This window comes from Tachyglossus aculeatus, chromosome 4 (assembly GCF_015852505.1).
Source record: "Tachyglossus aculeatus isolate mTacAcu1 chromosome 4, mTacAcu1.pri, whole genome shotgun sequence".
NCBI lineage: Eukaryota > Metazoa > Chordata > Mammalia > Monotremata > Tachyglossidae > Tachyglossus > Tachyglossus aculeatus.
The window spans coordinates 134,065,230-134,084,740 of record NC_052069.1 but is presented as its reverse complement, the minus strand read 5'-3'; the positions used below and the strand labels follow the sequence as shown (position 1 = coordinate 134,084,740).

The 19,511-nt window shown below is 52.1% G+C and overlaps 1 protein-coding gene across 1 annotated transcript in view; it reads left to right on the top strand.

The window, feature by feature from the left end:
- Positions 1 to 19,511, top strand: part of LOXL3 (lysyl oxidase like 3) — a 45,265-nt gene that overhangs the window by 24,847 nt on the left and 907 nt on the right. Inside the window, exons 5-13 of the mRNA XM_038744504.1 lie at positions 28 to 247; positions 1,816 to 1,996; positions 6,466 to 6,620; positions 9,399 to 9,572; positions 9,658 to 9,820; positions 9,910 to 10,153; positions 12,029 to 12,144; positions 12,368 to 12,504; positions 18,407 to 18,518. Of these exons, the coding sequence (XP_038600432.1) occupies positions 28 to 247; positions 1,816 to 1,996; positions 6,466 to 6,620; positions 9,399 to 9,572; positions 9,658 to 9,820; positions 9,910 to 10,153; positions 12,029 to 12,144; positions 12,368 to 12,504; positions 18,407 to 18,518 (1,502 nt within the window). The remainder of the gene's footprint in view (positions 1 to 27; positions 248 to 1,815; positions 1,997 to 6,465; positions 6,621 to 9,398; positions 9,573 to 9,657; positions 9,821 to 9,909; positions 10,154 to 12,028; positions 12,145 to 12,367; positions 12,505 to 18,406; positions 18,519 to 19,511) is intronic.

The following is a 19,511-nucleotide window of genomic DNA, read 5'->3' as shown; positions in this document are numbered from 1 at the left end:
CCTCTTCGCCCCTTTCTCTCGGTCCAGGCTGTTGGCAGAGCGGCAGCGGCACAGCTTCGGGCTGCACAGGGTGGCATGCCTGGGCACGGAGGTGCACCTCTCCCTCTGCCCCTTCGAGTTCACCGAGGCCAACGGCACCGGTCAGTGCCCGGGGGGGGCCCCGGCCGTGGTCGGCTGCGTGCTGGGCCCCCTCTATGCCGCTGCCCACTCCCAGAAGAAGAAGCAGCAGCCGCCGCCGCAGGGAGAGGTGAGTGCCCCGCCGCGGGGGAGACCCCCCAACCTCCTCACGGCGCCGCGGGAAATGCGAATTCAATGGCGTTCATTGAGCGCTTACCGTGTGCGGAGCGCTGCACGAGGCGCTTGGGAGAGTACGGTACGACGATAAGCAGGAGCTACCGGTCTAGAGATAAGTGTGGTGTCTGTTGAGCGGTTACAACGTGCCAGGCGCTGTGCCAAGCGCTGGGCGGATACCACCGAATCAGACCGGACGCGGGCCCTGTCCCACGTGGGGCTCGCGGTCTCTGTCCCCGTTTTCCGGAGGGGGAAACTGAGGCCCGGGGAAGTGACTTCCCCCTTCTAGACTGCGAGCCCGCTGTTGGGTAGGGACCGTCCCTTTATGTTGCCAACTTGGACTTCCCAGGCGCCCAGTACAGTGCTCTGCACGCAGTAAGCGCTCAATAAATACCACTGAATGAATGAATGAATGATTTGCCCATGGTCACACAGCAGACGATAATAACAGCGACATTTGAGAAGTGCTTATTATACTTATATTAATTATAATAATTAACAACTATATTGTAATTAATATATAACATACTATTAATCATGATTATCGATTATTATAATTATATTAATTATATTAATTAATAATATATTATGATCATTATATGATATTGATTATTATGATTGTGTTAGCTATAATAATTGATAATTGTACTATAAACAATATGATATAATATTAATTAATTAATTATGATAATTGATAATTACGTTGAAATCGATATGTGATATAATATTAATTAATTAATTATTAACATTATTAATTATTATATTAATTATTATATTAATTGATTAACTAATTATGATAATTGATAATTACGTTGAAATCGATATGTGATATAATATTAATTAATTATTAACATTATTAATTATTATATTAATTAATTAGGTGCTTCCCAAGCGCTTAGTACAGTGCTCTGCACATAGTAAGCGCTCAATAAATACGATTGATTGATTGATTGATTAATGTAGTGTAATGCTAATAATTATATAATGATTGTGTTAATTGATAATTATATAATAATTAAATAATAATAACAGTAATGATATTGATGATAATAATAATAATAATAATGGCATTTGTTTAGCGCTTACCACGTGCGAAGCACTGTTCTAAGCGCTGGGGGGGATACCAGGTGATCAGGTGGCCCCACGTGGGGCTCACGGTCTTCATCCCCACTTGGCAGATGAGGGAACTGAGGCACGGCGAAGTTCGGTGGCTTGCCTAAGGCCACACGGCTGACAAGTGGCGGAGCGGGGATTTGAACCCACGACCTCTGGGTCCCCAAGCCCGGGCTCCCGCCCCTGCGCCCCGCCGCTGCCAGGCGCCGCGCCAAGCGCTGGGTGGGCTGGACCGAACCGGCCCCCATCCCCATTTGCCAGAGGGGGGGACCGAGGCCCAAGGCCACGCGGCCGGCGAGTGGCGGCGCCGGGATTAGAACCCGGGCCCGGCCCGCTAGGCCTCGCCGCCCGGCGCTCCTCCTCGGCGAGGGAAGGCCGCTCAGGCGGAAACGTCCTCTCTTCCCACTGCAGTGGCGGCTGCGCCTGAAGGGCGGTGCCCGGCCCGGGGAGGGCAGAGTGGAGGCCCTGCGGGCGGGCAAGTGGGGCACCGTGTGCGACCACCGGTGGGACCTGCAGGCCGCCAGCGTGCTCTGCCGCGAGCTCGGCTTCGGCAGCGCCAGGGAGGCCCTCGGCGGGGCCCGCATGGGCCAAGGTGAGCCGGGGGCCCGCGGGCGGCGGGGAACCCGGGCCCGCTGCGGCGGAACCCGGCGGGCGCTTACTAGGCTGCTGCACATAGTAAGCGCTTCACAGATACCATCGTCATTATGATTATCATCCAGCTCTTAGAACAGAGTTGGCCCATTGTAAGCGCTTAACAAATACCATCGTCGTTATGATTATTATCCAGCTCTTAGACCGGAGCTTGGCCCATAGTAAGAGCTTCACAAATACCATCGTCGTTATGATGATTATCCAGCTCTTAGACCGGAGCTTGGCCCATAGTAAGCGTTTCTTCACAAATACCATCGTCGCTATGATTATTATCCAGCTCTTAGACCAGAGCTTGGCACATAGTAAGCGCTTCTTCACAAATACCATCATCATTATGATTATTGTCCTGCTCTTAGAACAGAGCTTGGCCCATAGTAAGCGCTTCACAAATACCATCGTCGTTATGATTATTATCCAGCTCTTAGACCAGAGCTTGGCCCATAGTAAGTGCTTAACAAATACCATCATCATTATGATTATTATCCAGCTCTTAGACCAGAGCTTGGCCCATAGTAAGCACTTCTTCACAAATACCATCATCATTATGATTATTGTCCTGCTCTTAGAACAGAGCTTGGCCCATAGTAAGTGCTTCACAAATACCATCGTCGTTATGATTATTATCCAGCTCCTAGAACAAAGCTTGGCCCATAGTAAGCGCTTCACAAATACCATCGTCGTTATGATTATTATCCAGCTCTTAGAACAGTGCTTTGCACATAGTAAGCGCTTAACAAATACCATCATCATTATGATTATTGTCCAGCTCTTAGAACAGAGCTTGGCCCATAGTAAGTGCTCACAAATACCATCGTTATGATTATTATCCAGCTCTTAGAACAGAGCTTGGCCCATAGTAAGCGCTTAGCAAATACCATCATCATTATGATTATTATCCAGCTCTTAGACCAGAGCTTGGCACATAGTAAGGGCTTAACAAAAACAATCATCATTATGATTATTATCCAGCTCTTAGACCAGAGCTTGGCCCATAGTAAGCGCTTCACAAATACCATCATCGTTATGATTACTATCCAGCTCTTAGACCAGTGCTTTGCTCATAGTAAGCGCTTCACAAATACCACCGTCATTATGATTATTATCCAGCTCTTAGACCAGAGCTTGGCACATAGTAAGCGCTTCTTCACAAATACCATCATCATTATGACTATTGTCCTGCTCTTAGAATGGAGCTTGCACATAGTAAGCGCTTAACAAATACCATCGTCGTTATGATTATTATCCAGCTCTTAGACCAGTGCTTGGCCCATAGTAAGCACTTCACAAATACCATCGTCATTATGATTATTATCCAGCTCTTAGACCAGAGCTTGGCCCACGGTAAGCGCTTCACAAATACCATCGTCATTATGATTATTATCCAGCTCTTAGAACAGAGCTTGGCACATAGTAAGCGCTTTTAACAAATACCATCGTCGTTATGATTATTATCCAGCTCTTAGACCAGAGCTTGGCGCATAGTAAGGGCTTAACAAAAACAATCATCATTATGATTATTATCCAGCTCTTAGACCAGAGCTTGGCCCATAGTAAGCGCTTCACAAATACCATCGTCGTTATGATTATTATCCAGCTCTTAGAACAGAGCTGGGCCCATAGTAAGCGCTTCTTCACAAATACCATCATCATTATGATTATTATCCAGCTCTTAGAACAGAGCTTGGCCCACAGTAAGCGCTTCACAAATACCACCGTCGTTATGATTATTATCCAGCTCATAGAACAGAGCTTGGCACATAGTAAGCGCTTCTTCACAAATACCATCATCGTTATGATTATTATCCAGCTCTTAGACCAGTGCTTTGCACATAGTAAGCACTTCACAAATACCATCATCATTAAGATTATTATCCAGCTCTTAGACGAGAGCTTGGCCCATAGTAAGCGCTTCACAAATACCATCGTCGGTATGATTATTATCCAGCTCTTAGACCAGAGTTGGCCCATTGTAAGCGCTTCACAAATACCATCGTCGTTATGATTATTATCCAGCTCTTAGACCAGAGCTTGGCCCATAGTAAGTGCTTAACAAATACCATCATCATTATGATTATTGTCCAGCTCTTAGACCAGAGCTTGGCGCATAGTAAGGGCTTAACAAAAACAATCATCATTATGATTATTATCCAGCTCTTAGACCAGAGCTTGGCCCATAGTAAGCACTTCTTCACAAATACCATCGTCATTACGATTATTATCCAGCTATTAGACCAGTGCTTTGCACATAGTAAGCGCTTAACAAATACCATCATCATTATGATTATTGTCCAGCTCTTAGAGCTTGGCCCATAGTAAGCGCTTAACAAATACCATCATCATTATAATTATTATCCAGCTCTTAGACCAGAGCTTGGCCCACGGTAAGTGCTTCACAAATACCATCATCATTATGTTTATTATCCAGCTCTTAGACCAGTGCTTGGCACATAGTAAGCGCTTTTAACAAATACCATCATCATTATGATTATTATCCAGCTCTTAGACCAGTGCTTGGCACATAGTAAGCGCTTTTAACAAATACCATCATCATTATGATTATTATCCAGCTCTTAGACCAGTGCTTGGCCCATAGTAAGCGCTTAACAAATACCATCATCATTATGATTATTATCCAGCTCTTAGAACAGAGCTTGGCACACAGTAAGCGCTTAACAAATACCACCATCATTATGATTATTATCCAGATCCTAGAACAAAGATTAGCACATAGTAAGCGCTTAACAAATACCATCATCAATATGATTATTATCCAGCTCTTGGACCAGAGCTTGGCCCATAGTGAGCGCTTCACAAATACCATCGTCATTATGATTATTATCCAGCTCTTAGAACAGAGCTTGGCCCATAGTAAGCGCTTAACAAATACCATTATTATTATTATTATTATTCAGCTCTTAGAACAGACCTTGGCACATAGTAAGCGCTTAACAAACGCCGTTATGACGTGCAGAGCGCTGGACAAAGTGCTCGGGAGGGGAGGACACAGCGGAATTAGTGGGCGCCTTCCCTGACCGTAACGAGCTTACGGTCTAGAGGCGATCAGTTGATCAAGGGTGCTTATCGAAGGCTTACTCTGTGCAGAGCGTTGTACGGAGCGCTGGGGAGAGTCTGATAGAACAGAACCGACAGACGGTCCCTCCCACAGAGAGCTTCCAGTCTACAGGGACGGCCTACAGTCAATCCATGAATCCACGGTGTTTATCAAGCAATTACTATGTGCTGAGCACTGTACTAAGCGCTTGGGAGAGCCCAAGAGAACAGAATTGGTAAACACATTCCCTCTCACTGTGAGCTTCCAGTCTAGAGGGACAGTCTACATCAATCAATGAATCCACGGTGTTTATCAAGCAATTACTATGTGCTGAGCACTGTACTAAGCGCTTGGGAGAGCCCAAGAGAATAGAATTGGTAAACCTGTTCCCTCTCACTGTGGGCTTCCAGTCTAGAGGGACAGTCTACATCAATCAATGAATCCACGGTGTTTATCAAGCAATTACTATGTGCTGAGCACTGTACTAAGCGCTTGGGAGAGCCCAAGAGAATAGAATTGATAAACCTGTTCCCTCTCACTGTGAGCTTCCAGTCTAGAGGGACAGTCTACATCAATCAAGGAATCCACGGTGTTTATCAAGCAATTACTACGTGATGAGCACTGTACTAAGCGCTTGGGAGAGCCCAAGAGAATAGAATTGATAAACCTGTTCCCTCTCACTGTGGGCTTCCAGTCTAGAGGGACAGTCTACATCAATCAAGGAATCCACGGTGTTTATCAAGCAATTACTATGTGCTGAGCACTGTACTAAGCGCTTGGGAGAGCCCAAGAGAATAGAATTGATAAACCTGTTCCCTCTCACTGTGAGCTTCCAGTCTAGTAAGCCAGTCTACATCAGTCAATAAATCCATGGTGTTTATCAAGCACGTACTATGTACTGAGCACCGTACTAAGTGCTTGGGAGAGTCCAACAGACAAGTTCCCGCCCGCAAAGAGCTTCCAGTCTAGAGGGCCGGCCTACAGTCAATCAATGAATCCATGGTGTTTATCAAGTACTTACTACGTGCTGAGCGCTGTACGAAGCGCTTGCGAGGGTCCGCCGGAACAGAGTCGGTCTGATCGGGTGGCATTCGTTCCATCATCATCAATCGTATTTATTGAGCGCTGACTATGTGCAGAGCACTGGACTAAGCGCTTGGGAAGTACAAACTGGCAACGTATATTTATCCGTCGTATTTATCGCGTGCGGAGCACCGGGCTAAGCGCTCGGGAGGAGGCAGGATGATACACGGATACGTCCTGCCCACGACGAGCTTTCAGTCCAGTGGCGTCTGAGGCCGAGGAGGGTGGGGGGGTGTGCTGAACGCCCCCTGACCGTCCCCCGCGCCCCGCCGCAGGCATGGGCCCCATCCACCTGACGGACGTGCGCTGCGGGGGCCGGGAGCCGTCTCTGTGGAGCTGCTCCTACAGGAACATCACGGCCGACGACTGCTCCCACAGCGAAGACGCCGGGGTCCGCTGCAACGTCCCCTACACCGGCGCCGAGACTATGGTCAGGACGCCCCCCGCCCATCACCCCCCGCTCCGGCCCGGCTCCGGCCTGGCTTAATGGACACCCACTGGGGGTTCGTCATCTTCGACCGGGCCCGGATTTTGGGGACCGGTGGGGACGGGGTCTCAGCCCCCCGTTTCCTTTGAGGGAGCTGCGTCCAGCCGGATGGGCCTCTCGGGAGAGTGAGGCACTTCTCTGGGCCTCAGTTCCCCCATCTGCAAAATGGGGGTGAAGACTGTGAGCCCCACGTGGGACAACTCGATCACCTTGTATCCCCTCCAGCGCTTAGAACAGTGCTCCGCGCGTAGTAAGCGCTTAACAGATGCCATCATTATTATTATTATCATCATCAATCGTATTTATTGAGCGCTTACTGTGGGCAGAGCACTGTACTAAGCGCTTGGGAAGTACAAATTGGCAACATATATTACCCCAAAAGCAGAGACACCCCCCCACCCCTGGACATTGGGACGGGCCCACATGCCCACCCCCGTCGGAAATGCCACCCTGCTTTTTTTTCTTAAATGGTTTTTGTCCAGCGCTTACTATGTACCAGTCTTTTAGACTGTGAGCCCACTGTTGGGTAGGGACCGTCTCTATATGTTACCAATTTGTACTTCCCAAGCGCTTAGTACAGTGCTCTGCACACAGTAAGCACTCAATAAATACGATTGATGATATGTTGCCAACTTGTACTTCCCAAGCGCTTAGTACAGTGCTCTGCACACAGGAAGCGCTCCATAAATACGATTGATGATATGTTGCCAACTTGTACTTCCCAAGCGCTTAGTCCAGTGCTCTGCACACAGTAAGCGCTCAATAAATACGATTGATTGATTGATTGATTACCAGGCACTGTACTGAGCGCCGGGGGAGAGCCAAGCTAATCAGGCAGGACGCAGTCCCCGTCCCCCCCGTGGGACTGACAGTCTTCATCCCTATTTGCCGGGGGCGCGAACTGAGGCCCAGAGAAGTGAAGTGACTTTCCAAGGTCACCCAACAGGCAAGCGGCGGGGCCGGGATTAGAACCCAGGTCCCTCTGAATCCCGGGCCCGGGTTTTATCCACTAGAAGACGAGGCCCCCACCTCGCTTCCTAAGTGAAGCAGAGAAGCAGCACGGCTCAGTGGAAAGAGCCCGGGCTTGGGAGTCAGAGGTCGTGGGTTCGAATCCCGGCTCCGCCGCTTGTCGGCTGGGTGACTTGGGGCAAGTCACTTCACTTCTCTGGGCCTCAGTTCCCTCATCTGTAAAATGGGGATGAAGACTGGGAGCCCCACGTGGGACAACCTGATCACGTTGTATCCCCCCCAGTGTTCGATGTGTCTCAAAGTTGTACCTCCCAAGCGCTTAGTACAGTGCTCTGCACACAGTAAGCGCTCAATAAATAATAATAATAATAATGACGGCATTTATTAAGCGCTTACTATGTGCAAAGCACTGTTCTATACGATTGAAATAGAACAGTGCTTGGCACATGGTAAGAGCTCAACAAATACCACCATTATTATTATTACTAGTCCTAAATCTTAGGGTCAGAGTTGAAGGGGTGAGGGGGTGTCCCCCGATGCTTATTCATTCATTCGGTTGTATTTATTGAGCGCTTACTACGCGCAGAGCAGTCTATAATCAATCAATCGCATTTATTGAGCGCTTACTGTGTGCAGAGCACTGGACTAAGCGCTTGAAGCCTATAAGTAATAATGCTGCTTGTCAGGCTCTCACTACGTGCCAAGCACTATTCGAAGCACTGGGGTAGATAGAAGCGAATTCATTCACTCAATCGTATTTATTGAGCGCTTACTGTGTGCAGAGCACTGGACTAAGCGCTTGAAGCCTATAAGTAATAATGCTGCTTGTCAGGCTCTCACTACGTGCCAAGCACTATTCGAAGCACTGGGGTAGATAGAAGCGAATTCATTCACTCAATCGTATTTATTGAGCGCTTACTGTGTGCAGAGCACTGTACTAAGCGCTTGAAGCCTATAAGTAATAATGCTGCTTGTCACGCTCTCACTACGTGCCAAGCACTATTCGAAGCACTGGGGTAGATAGAAGCGAATTCATTCATTCAATCGTATTTATTGAGCGCTTACCGTGTGCAGAGCACTGTACTAAGCGCTTGGGAAGTACAAGCTGGCAACACATATAGTCCCTACCCAACAACGGGTAGCGAATGAGGTCGGACCACGGTCCCCGTCCCATGTAGGTCTCCTAGTCTCCATCCCCATTTCACAGAGGAGGTCGCTGAGGCCCGAGAAGCCGAGCGGGCGGCCCAAAGCCGCACAGCAGATGAGTGGCGGAGTCGGGATCAGCCCCCGTGCTTAGAATAATAAAAATAACGGTGCTTTTAAGCGCTTACTATGTGCAAAGCACTGTTCTAAGCGCTGAGGAGGGGGGGATACAAGGTGATCAGGTTGTCCCACGGGGGGCTCACAGTTTTCATCCCCATTTTCCAGATACAAGGTGATCAGGTTGTCCCACGGGGGACTCCCGGTCTTCATCCCCATTTTCCAGATACAAGGCGATCAGGTGGTCCCACGGGGGGGCTCCCGGTCTTCACCCCCATTTTCCAGATGAGGGAACTGAGGCCCAGAGAAGCGAAGCGGCTTGCCGGGATTCGAACCGACGACCTCTGACCCTCGAGCCCGGGCTCTTTCCGCTTCAGGAGCGGGCTGGGCACCCAGCGGGCGCTTCGCGGCCCCCCGTCGCCGTCACCCGCGCCCCTCCGCCTGCCGGGCCGGGCCCCGGCGACGTCCGCCGCCTCCTCCGTGTCTCCGCAGATCCGCCTGAGCGGGGGCCGCAGCCGGTTCGAGGGACGGGTGGAAGTTCGGGTCGGGGGGCCCGGGGCCGGCCCCCCGAGGTGGGGGCTGATCTGCGGGGACGGCTGGGGCACGCTGGAGGCCGCGGTGGCCTGCCGGCAGCTCGGCCTGGGCTTCGCCAACCACGGCCTGCAGGTGGGTGCCCGGGCGGCGCCGCGGGGGCGGGCGCGCCGACCCCCCGGCCGGGCCCGCCCCGACGCCCCTCGGCCTCCGTCCGCAGGAGACCTGGTACTGGGATGCCAGCAACGTGACCGAGATGGTGTACAGCGGGGTGCGCTGCGCCGGGCACGAGCTGACCTTGGCGCGGTGCCCGCGGCACGACGCGGGCGTCTCCTGCAAGAGGACCAGCCCCCGCTTCTCCGCCGGGGTCATCTGCTCTGAGAGTGAGCGGCGGGGCCGGGCGGGCTGGGGGGCGGGTGCCCGGGGGGGTGCCCGGCTGTGACGCCCCCGTGTCCGACGTCCCGGGCCCCAGCGGCGTCGGACCTGGTGCTGCACGCGGGCCTGGTGCAGGAGACGGCCTACATCGAGGACCGGCCGCTGCACATGCTGTACTGCGCCGCCGAGGAGAACTGCCTCTCGCGCTCGGCCCGCGGTGCCAACTGGCCCTACGGGCACCGCCGCCTGCTGCGCTTCTCCTCCCAGATCCACAACCTCGGGCGGGCCGACTTCCGCCCCAAGGCCGGGCGCCACTCCTGGGTCTGGCACGAGTGCCACGGGTGCGTACGCGGGGCGGGGGGCGAGGCCCCGCTCGCTCCTTCAGTCGCATTTATTGAGCGCTTACTGCGTGCGCAGCGCTGGGCTAGGCGCTCGGGATGTACAAGGAGGCGACGCAGGCGACGACAACGGGCTCACGGTCTAGGAGGGGGAGACGGACAACGGAACAAAACGGGTGGACGGGTGTCAGGCCGTCAGGACAAACAGAATTAAAGCTAGATGCACACTCTATTTATTTTACTTGTCCATATCTATCCTATTTATTTTATTTTGTTAGTATGTTTGGTTTTGTTCTCCGTCACCCCCTTTAAGACCGTGAGCCCGCTGTTGGGTAGGTACCGTCTCCAGATGTTGCCGACTTGTCCTTCCCAAGCGCTTGCTCTGCACACGGCAAGCGCTCAATAAATACGACTGATTGATCATTAACAAAAGAAATCGAATCAATCGATCGTATCTATTGAGCGCTGACTGTGTGCAGAGCACCGTACTAAGCGCTTGGGAAGTACAAGTTGGCAACATATAGGGAATAGTGAGTACGTACCAGTTCCCTCATCTGTCAAATGGGGATTAAGACTGTGAGCCCCACGTGGGACAACCTGGTTTGCCTCGTATCCCCCCCCCGGTGCTTAGAACAGTGCTTGGCACATAGTAAGCGCTTAACAAATCAACCAATCAATCAATCAATCATATTTATTGAGCACTTACTGTGTGCAGAGCACTGTACTAAGCGCTTGGGAAGTCCAAGTTGGCAACACCTAGAGACGGTCCCTACCCAACAGTGGGCTCACAGTCTAGAAGGGGGAGACAGACGTCATTATTGTGTACCGGTAAAATAGAGTGATAAATCCGTACCAACACATATACAGGTGCTGTGGGGAGGGGAAGGAGGTAGGGCCGGGGGGATGGGGAGGAGGAGAGGAAGAAGGGGGCTCAGTGTGGGAAGGCCTCCTGGAGGAGGTGAGCTCTCAGTAGGGCTTTGACGTCTTCTATTTGTTACTATTTATTTTATTTTGTTAGTATGTTTGGTTTTGTCTCCCCCTCTTAGACTGTGAGCCCGCTGTTGGGTAGGGACTGTCTCTAGACGTTGCCAATTTGGACTTCCCAAGCGTTTAGTCCAGTGCTCTGCACACAGTAAGCGCTCAATAAATACGATTGATTGACTGATTGATTGATTGATTCTAGACTGTGAGCCCACTGTTGGGTAGGGACTGTCTCTAGATGTTGCCAACCTGTACTTCCCAAGCGCTTAGTCCCGTGCTCTGCACACAGTAAGTGCTCAATAAATACGACTGAATGAATGAATGAATGAATGAATGAATGAATGAAAGAGAGCTGCTGTGCGGAGGGAGGGCATTCCAGGCCAGGGGGAGGACGTGGGCCGGGGGTCATCATCATCATCATCATCGATCGTATTTATTGAGCGCTTACTATGTGCAGAGCACTGGACTAAGCGCTTGGGAAGCACAAATTGGCAACATATAGAGACAGTCCCTACCCAACTGTGGGCTCACAGTCTAAAAGGGGGAGACAGAGAACGAAACCAAACCTACTAACAAGATAAAATAAATAGAAGAGATATGGACAAGTAAAATAAATAAATAAATAGAGTAATAAATCTGTACAAACGTATATACAAAATAAAATAAATAGAATAGATATGTACAAATAAATTAAATAGAGTAAAAAAATACGTACAAACATATATCCATATATACAGGTGCCGTGGGGAGGGGAGGGAGCTAAGATGGGGGGATGGAGAGGGGGACGAGGGGGAGAGGAAGGAAGGGGTCGATGGTGGGGGGACGGGCGAGAACGGGCGACTGCCCCCCACCCCGGCGGCCCCGTCTGCCCTCTCCTCTCTCTCGCTCCTCCCGCAGCCACTACCACAGCATGGACGTCTTCACTCACTACGACATCCTGACTCCCAACGGCAGCAAGGTGGCCGAGGGCCACAAGGCCAGCTTCTGCCTGGAGGACACCGAGTGTCAGGAGGGTGAGCCAAGCTGGGGTCTTGGGCCGCCCCCCGCGGGGCCCTTGCCCACCGACCCTACTGGTCCTCCGCGCTCGACGGATGCCACCCATCGACGGGTCTACGGGCCGCCGCCCCTGGCCCGACCCATGGGGCTTGGGCGGACTCCGGGGGCGGCCTAAGACTCCTTCAGCCCGTGCGGGGCGACTCCACTTCCTCCTTCTCCTCCTCCTCCTCGCCCACCCAGACGTCTCCAAACGCTACGAGTGCGCCAACTTCGGGGAGCAGGGCATCACCGTGGGCTGCTGGGACCTGTACCGCCACGACATCGACTGCCAGTGGATCGATATCACCGACGTGAAGCCGGGGAATTACATCTTGCAGGTCGGCGGCGGGGGGCCGGTGCCGGGGCCACGTCCATCAATCGATCGATCGTATTTATTGAGCGCTTACTGTGTGCAGAGCACTGGACTAAGCGCTTGGGAAGTACAAGTTGGCACGGTCGGGAGGGGGCCGGGGGGCGTGGGCACCCCTCGCTGGGGGTCAGGTCGGGAGTGCTGTCCCGTGGGGGACGGGCCTGGGGAAGGTGACTTCCCACCGGGATACTGGGGCTGAGGAATGAATTAAAAGCGACGTGACCCGGGCTCATCCCGGCTCCGCCACCCGTCTGCTGGGCGACCCTGGGCGGGTCGCTTCACTTCTCTGGGCCTCATCCTTAAAGGGGGGGCGGGGGATGAAGACCGTGAGCCCCCCGTGGGACGGGGACCGGGTCCGACCCCGTTAGCCTGTATCTAGCCCAGCGCTCAGTACGGTGCCCGGCACATTGTAAGCGCTGAACGGATTCCGTTAAAAAAAAACGGGATCACCAGCTGGGTGAGGGGTGTGGTGGGAATTTCCCACCTTGGAGTCAGTTTTCCTGACTCGGTCATCTTCAGCTCCTCTCCCTCCTACTTAGACCGCGAGCCACATGCGGGACGACGATTCTGCCTGACCTCAATTCCCTCTACTTTCCCTGGCCCTTTTTTTTTTCCGTTAATAATAATAATAATAATAATAATGGCATTTATTAAGCGCTTACTATGTGCAGAGGACTGTTCCAAGTGCTGGGGAGGTTACCAGGTGATCAGGTTGTCCCATGTGGGGCTCGCGGTCTTCACCCCCGTTTGACAGATGAGGTAACTGAGGCCCAGAGAAGTGACTTGCCCAGTCACCCAGCTGACAAGCGGCGGGGCCGGGATTTGAACCCGTGACCTCTGACTCCAAAGCCCAGGCTCTTTCCACTGAACCACGCTGCTTCCCAGTGCTCAAATGCTTCCCACTAAGCATTTAAGCGCTTACTATGTGCTAGACGCTGTGCAGGGAACGTGTCTACGGGCTCCGTTGCATCCTACTCTCCCATGTGCGTCTTTGGGAAGGAGCGTGGCCTCCTGGGTAGAGCCTGGGCCTGCGGGGGCCTGGGTTCTAATTCCGGCTCCGCCACCTGTCTGCTGGGTGACCTCGGGCAAGTCGCTTCACTTCTCTGGGCCTCGGTTTCCTCCTCTGTAAAAACGGGGGTGAAGACGGTGAGCCCCACGTGGGGCAGGGGCCGGGTCCAACCCGGTTAGCTCGCATCTTCCTTAGCTCTTAAAACAGCGCCTGACACACAATAAGTGCAACCTCCCCAGCGCTTAGAACAGTGCTTTGCACATAGTAAGCGCCACATACCTGCTGTGGGACCTTGGCAAGTCGCTTCACTTCTCTGGGCCTCAGTTCCCTCATCTGGAAAATGGGGATTAAGCCTGTGAGCCCCATCTGGGACAGGGACTGTGTCCAACCTGACTAGCCAGGGCTTAGAACAGTACTTGGCACATAGTAAGCGCTTAACAAATACCACAAACATTATTATTAGTAGTAATGATAACAATAACCATCCCTGCATCACTAGGTACCTGCTGTATGACCTTGGACAAGTCACTTAACTTCTCTAAGCCTCAGTTAAGTCTCCTGTGAAATGGGGATTCAATCCCTCTTCTCCCTCCTACTAGGAATGTGAGTCCCTAGTGGGACCTGATTATCTTGTATTGACCCCAGCGCTTAGTACGGTGCTTGGCCTATAGTAAGAGCTTAATGAGGCGCTTAGTAAGCGCTCAATAAATACGATCAAATGAATGAATGATGCCTGGTACATGTTTTGCTGTCTGTCTCCCCCCCCCTTCTAGACTGTGAGCCCGCTGCGGGCAGGGAGGGTCTCTCTTTGTTGCTGAACTGTCCTTCCCAAGCGCTTAGTACAGTGCTCTGCACACAGTAAGCGCTCAATAAATACAATGAAATGAAATGAAATGAATGAGGCCTTCCCAGACTGAGCCCCTCTTTCCTGTACTCTATTTATTTATTTTACTTGGACGTATCTATTCTATTTATTTTATTTGGTTAATACGTTTTGTTTTGTTGTCCGTCTCCCCCTTCTAGACTGTGAGCCCGCCGTTGGGTAGGGACCGGCTCTAGATGTTGCCAACTTCGACTTCCCAAGCGCTTAGTACAGTGCTCCGCACACAGTAAGCGCTCAATAAATACGATTGAACGAATGAATGAACAAAAGCCGTTCTTATTACGGCGCTCTGCCCACGGTCAGCGCTCAATAAATGACTGATTGATTGATTGCCCTGTACTGAGCCCCACACGGGGCTCACCGTCTTCATCCCCCTTTTTCCAGATGAGGAAACTGAGGCCCAGAAAAGTGAAGTGACTTGCCCCAAGGTCCCACAGCAGCCAAGCGGCAGAGCCGGGATTAGAACCCAGGTCCTCCTGACTCTTAGGCCCGGGCTCTAGCCACTAGGCTACACTGCTTCACTTCCAAACACCCCCATCATCCGCTCTCAACCGAGTCTCAATACGCGCGAAGCAGCGTACTGAGCGGCGGCGTGGCTCGGTGGAAAGGGCCCGGCCTTGGGAGTCAGAGGTCACGGGTTCCAATCCTGCCTCTGCCAGTTGTCGGCTGGGTGGCTTGGGGCAAGTCACTCGCCTTCCCTGGGCCTCAGTCCCCTCATCTGTAAAACGGGGGTGAAGACTGTGAGCCCCACGCGGGACAACCTGATCACCTTGCATCCCCCCCCGCCCCGCCTAGCGCTTCGCACAGAGTAAGCGCTTAACAAATACCATCGTTATTATCATCATCATCATCAATCGTATTTATTGAGCGCTTACTATGTGCAGAGCACTGTACTAAGCGCTTGGGAAGTACAAATTGGCAACATAGAGAGACGGTCCCTACCCAACAGCGGGCTCACAGTCTAAAAGGAGGGAGACAGAGAACAAAACCAAACATACTAACAAAATAAAATAAATAGAAGAGAATATTATATGCGACGTCCAGACCCATTCAACCCATCCTCCCCTTGGAGGCTCTCCCCCGTTGTCTTCCCCGGTCCTATTTGGTGAATAACAACTGTAATAATAATTGTGGTATTTGTTGAGCCCCTACTCTGTCCTGAGCACCGTACTGAGCGAATCAGGTTGGACCCGGTCTCCATCCAGCGTGGGATTCGCCTCCTCCATCCCCATTTCATAGCCGAGGCAACTGAGGCCCAAGGTCACACGGCAGACCAGCGGCGGCGCCGGGATTAGAACGCGTGACCTTCTGACCCCTAGGCCCCTGCTCTGTCCGCTAAATCCGCTATATGCCTAGCTAATTCCTGGCAGCCGAGCGTGAAGCGCTGTACTGAGCGCTTAGCAGAGTTCAAAGGCAGCCATGGACGGGATCGCTGCCCGCTGCGGGCTTTTACTGCCTAACGGAGCGGGTGGACGGGCAAAAATGATTTACAAAGCGTGGAAGCGGGAGGAAGATCAAGGAGAGAGAAGGGGCGCGGCTGCAGCCCGGGGCCTTGGAGTCGGAAGGACCTGGGTTCTAATCCTGACTCCGCCGCGTGACCTCACGCAACTTCTCTGGATCTCGGCTGCTTCACCTGTACAATGGGGACGAAGAGCGTGAGCCCCACGGGGGACAGGGACCGCGTCCAACCCGATTAGCTTGTCTCAGCCCCGGAGCTCAGTACGGCGCCTAACAAATGACACAAAAAAGACGCGACAGGTCACACTACGCGTGTATCAGGAGAAAAGCATCACGACAATAACTCAGTAGTGACGAATAACGTACATAGGTATCTAAGACTAGGGATAAAATACATCAGCACCAAGATTGGTAATGGGGGGATGCGGTTGGGAGAGTTTAGTGGATAGATCACAAACCTGGAAGTCAGGAGGCCTGGGTTCTAATCCTGCTCCGCCACTTGTCTGCTCGGTGATCTTGGCCAAGTCACTTCATTTTTCTGGGCCTCGGTTCCCTCATCTGCAAAATGGGGATGGAGGCTGTGAGCCCCAGGTGGGACACGGAGCGGATCCAACCTGATAGAGAAGCGGCGTGGCTCAGTGGAAAGAGCCCGGGCTTGCGAGTCAGAGGTCATGGGTTCAAATCCCGGCTCTGCCAACTGTCAGCTGTGTGACTGTGGGCCAGTCACTTCACTTCTCTGGGCCTTAGTTCCCTCATCTGGAAAATGGGGATTAAGACTGTGAGCCCCCCCGGGGGACAACCTGATCGCCTTGTAAGCTCCCCAGCGCTTAGGACAGTGCTTTGCACATAGTAAGTGCTTAACAAATACCATCATTTATCATCATCAATCGTATTTATTGAGCGCTTACTGTGTGCAGAGCACTGGACTAAGCGCTTGGGAAGTACAAGTTGGCAACATACAGAGACGGTCCCTACCCAACAGTGGGCTCACAGTCCAAAATTATTATTATTATCAGCGTGTATCTCCCCCGGCGCTCAGTCCAGTGGCCGGCACGTAGTAAGTACTTAACAAATACCATCGAAGTCACTTTGTTTCTCTGAACCTCAGTCCCCCCATCTGTTATATCAATAAATCACGGATCCGGGCCTCAGGGCCGGGGGGCTGGAGGAAGGGAGCAAATCCAAGGCGCCAGGACGACACCGAAGTGAGTGGGAGAAGAGGAAATTGAGGAAATTCAGGCTAAGGTAGGGAAGGCTTCATGGAGGAGACGGGCCTTTGAAAAAGGGAGAGGGATTGAAATGCAGTTCAGGGGAGAGAGGGTGTGAGTGAGTTAAGGGATTAGAGAACGACGGCGTTGACAGGAATAGGTGGCGAGCTAGTGAGGTCCCAGAGCGGGCGTTGTGGTAAATAATTTCATTCAATCATATTTATTGAGCACTTACTGTGTGCAGAGCACTGTACTAAGCGCTTGGGAAGTACACGTTGGCAACATATAGAGAAATAATGAGCTCTGGTCTTTGGTTCTTTTAATGGTATCTGTTAAGCGCTCACTATATTCCAGCCACCGTACTAAGCGCTTGGGAAGTACACGTTGGCAACATATAATGAGCTCTGATCTTTGGTTCTTTTAATGGTATCTGTTAAGCGCTCACTATGTTCCAGCCACCGTACTAAGCGCTTGGGAAGTACCAGTTGGCAACATATAGAGAGATAATGAGCACTGGTCTTTGGTTCTTTTAACGGTATCTGTTAAGCGCTCACTATATTCCAGCCACCGTACTAAGCGCTTGGGAAGTACCAGTTGGCAACATATAGAGAGATAATGAGCTCCGGTCTTTGGTTCTTTTAACGGTATCTGTTCAGCGCTCACTATATTCCAGCCACCGTACTAAGCGCTTGGGAAGTACCAGTTGGCAACATATAGAGAGATAATGAGCACTGGTCTTTGGTTCTTTTAACGGTATCTGTTAAGCGCTCACTATATTCCAGCCACCGTACTAAGCGCTTGGGAAGTACAAGTTGGCAACATATAGAGAGATAATGAGCTCCGGTCTTTGGTTCTTTTAATGGTACCTGTTCAGCGCTCACTATATTCCAGCCACCGTACTAAGCGCTTGGGAAGTACACGTTGGCAACATATAGAGAGATAATGAGCTCTGGTCTTTGGTTCTTTTAACGGTATCTGTTAAGCGCTCACTACGTTCCAGCCACCGTACTAAGCGCTGGGGTAGATACACGCTGACCCGCACGGGCGCCCCAGACTTAACTCCCATCTTACAGATGAGGGGACCAGAGAGGTGAAGTGACTTGCCCGAGGTCCCCCAGCAGACACGTGGCAAAGCCGGGATTAGAACCCGGGTCCCATGGGCTCCCGGGCCCGCGCTCCAGCCGCGCACGGCTTCTCTCGGGTGCCGACTCTTCCTCCGGGTGACCTCCCGCTCCCTTCTCCCCCTCCAGCGCTTGGCTCATAGTGTGCGCTTAACGGATAGCGTCGTTATCATTCCTCTCCGCCCCCGCAGGTGGTCATCAACCCCAACTTCGAAGTGGCCGAGAGCGACTTCAGCAACAACGCCATGAAGTGCAACTGCAAGTACGACGGCCACCGCATCTGGGTGCACGACTGTCACATAGGTAACGGCAGCGGGGAGGGAGGCGGCGGGGCGTCGCGGCCGCGGCCCGGGAGATGGGAGGGCAGGGCTTCTAATCCCCGCTTGTCCTCCGCCGCGCGTGGCCTCGGGCCGGTCCACGTCACCTCTCTGGGCCTCGGTTCCCTCACCTGGAGAATGGGGATTGGGGCCGGGAGCCGGGGACTGCGGCCGACCCCGGCGTCCGCTGCAATCGTCCTCATCGTCGTCCGCCCGGCCCCGGGTGGGTGGACAGCTGAGAGTGGGGAGGGAGGCATAACGTCACTTCTTATCTCTTTTATTCAGTATGGAGGGGCTTAGGGATATCCCCCCACCGTCTTTTAGACTGCGAGCCCGCTGTTGGGTAGGGACCGGCTCTATATGTTGCCAACTTGGACTTCCCAAGCGCTTAGTGCAGTGCTCTGCACGCAGGAAGCGCTCAATAAATACGATTGATTGATTGATCCCCCACTAGGCAACAGACTAGGGATGCAGTGCTCCCCGTTGCTGGGCCTTTTTTCTCTTTTAAACGGTATTTGTTCGGCTCTATGTGGCAGGCACTGTACTAAGCACTGGGTCGGACCCAATCATTCAGACGTATTTATTGAGCGCTTACTGTGTGCAGAGCCCTGTACTAAGCGCTTGGGAAGTACAAATCGGCAACATAGAGACGGTCCCTACCCAACAACAGGCTCCCGTGGGGTTCCCGGTCTTCATCTGTTTTACAGACGAAGGAACTGAGGCCCAAAGAAGTGAAGTGACTTTGAACACTTACTACGTGCCAAACACTGTACTAGGCACTGGGGTTGATACAAGATAATCAGGTTGGACGCAGTCCGCGTCTCACGTGGGGCTCACGGTCTTCGTCCCCGTGTTACGGATGTGAGAACGGACACGGAGAAGTGAGTTTTGAAAACGGGATTTGTGAAGCTCACACTATGTGCTCTGCCCCGTACTAAGCGCTGGGGAAGATCCAAGTCATCAGGTTAGATATATCAGG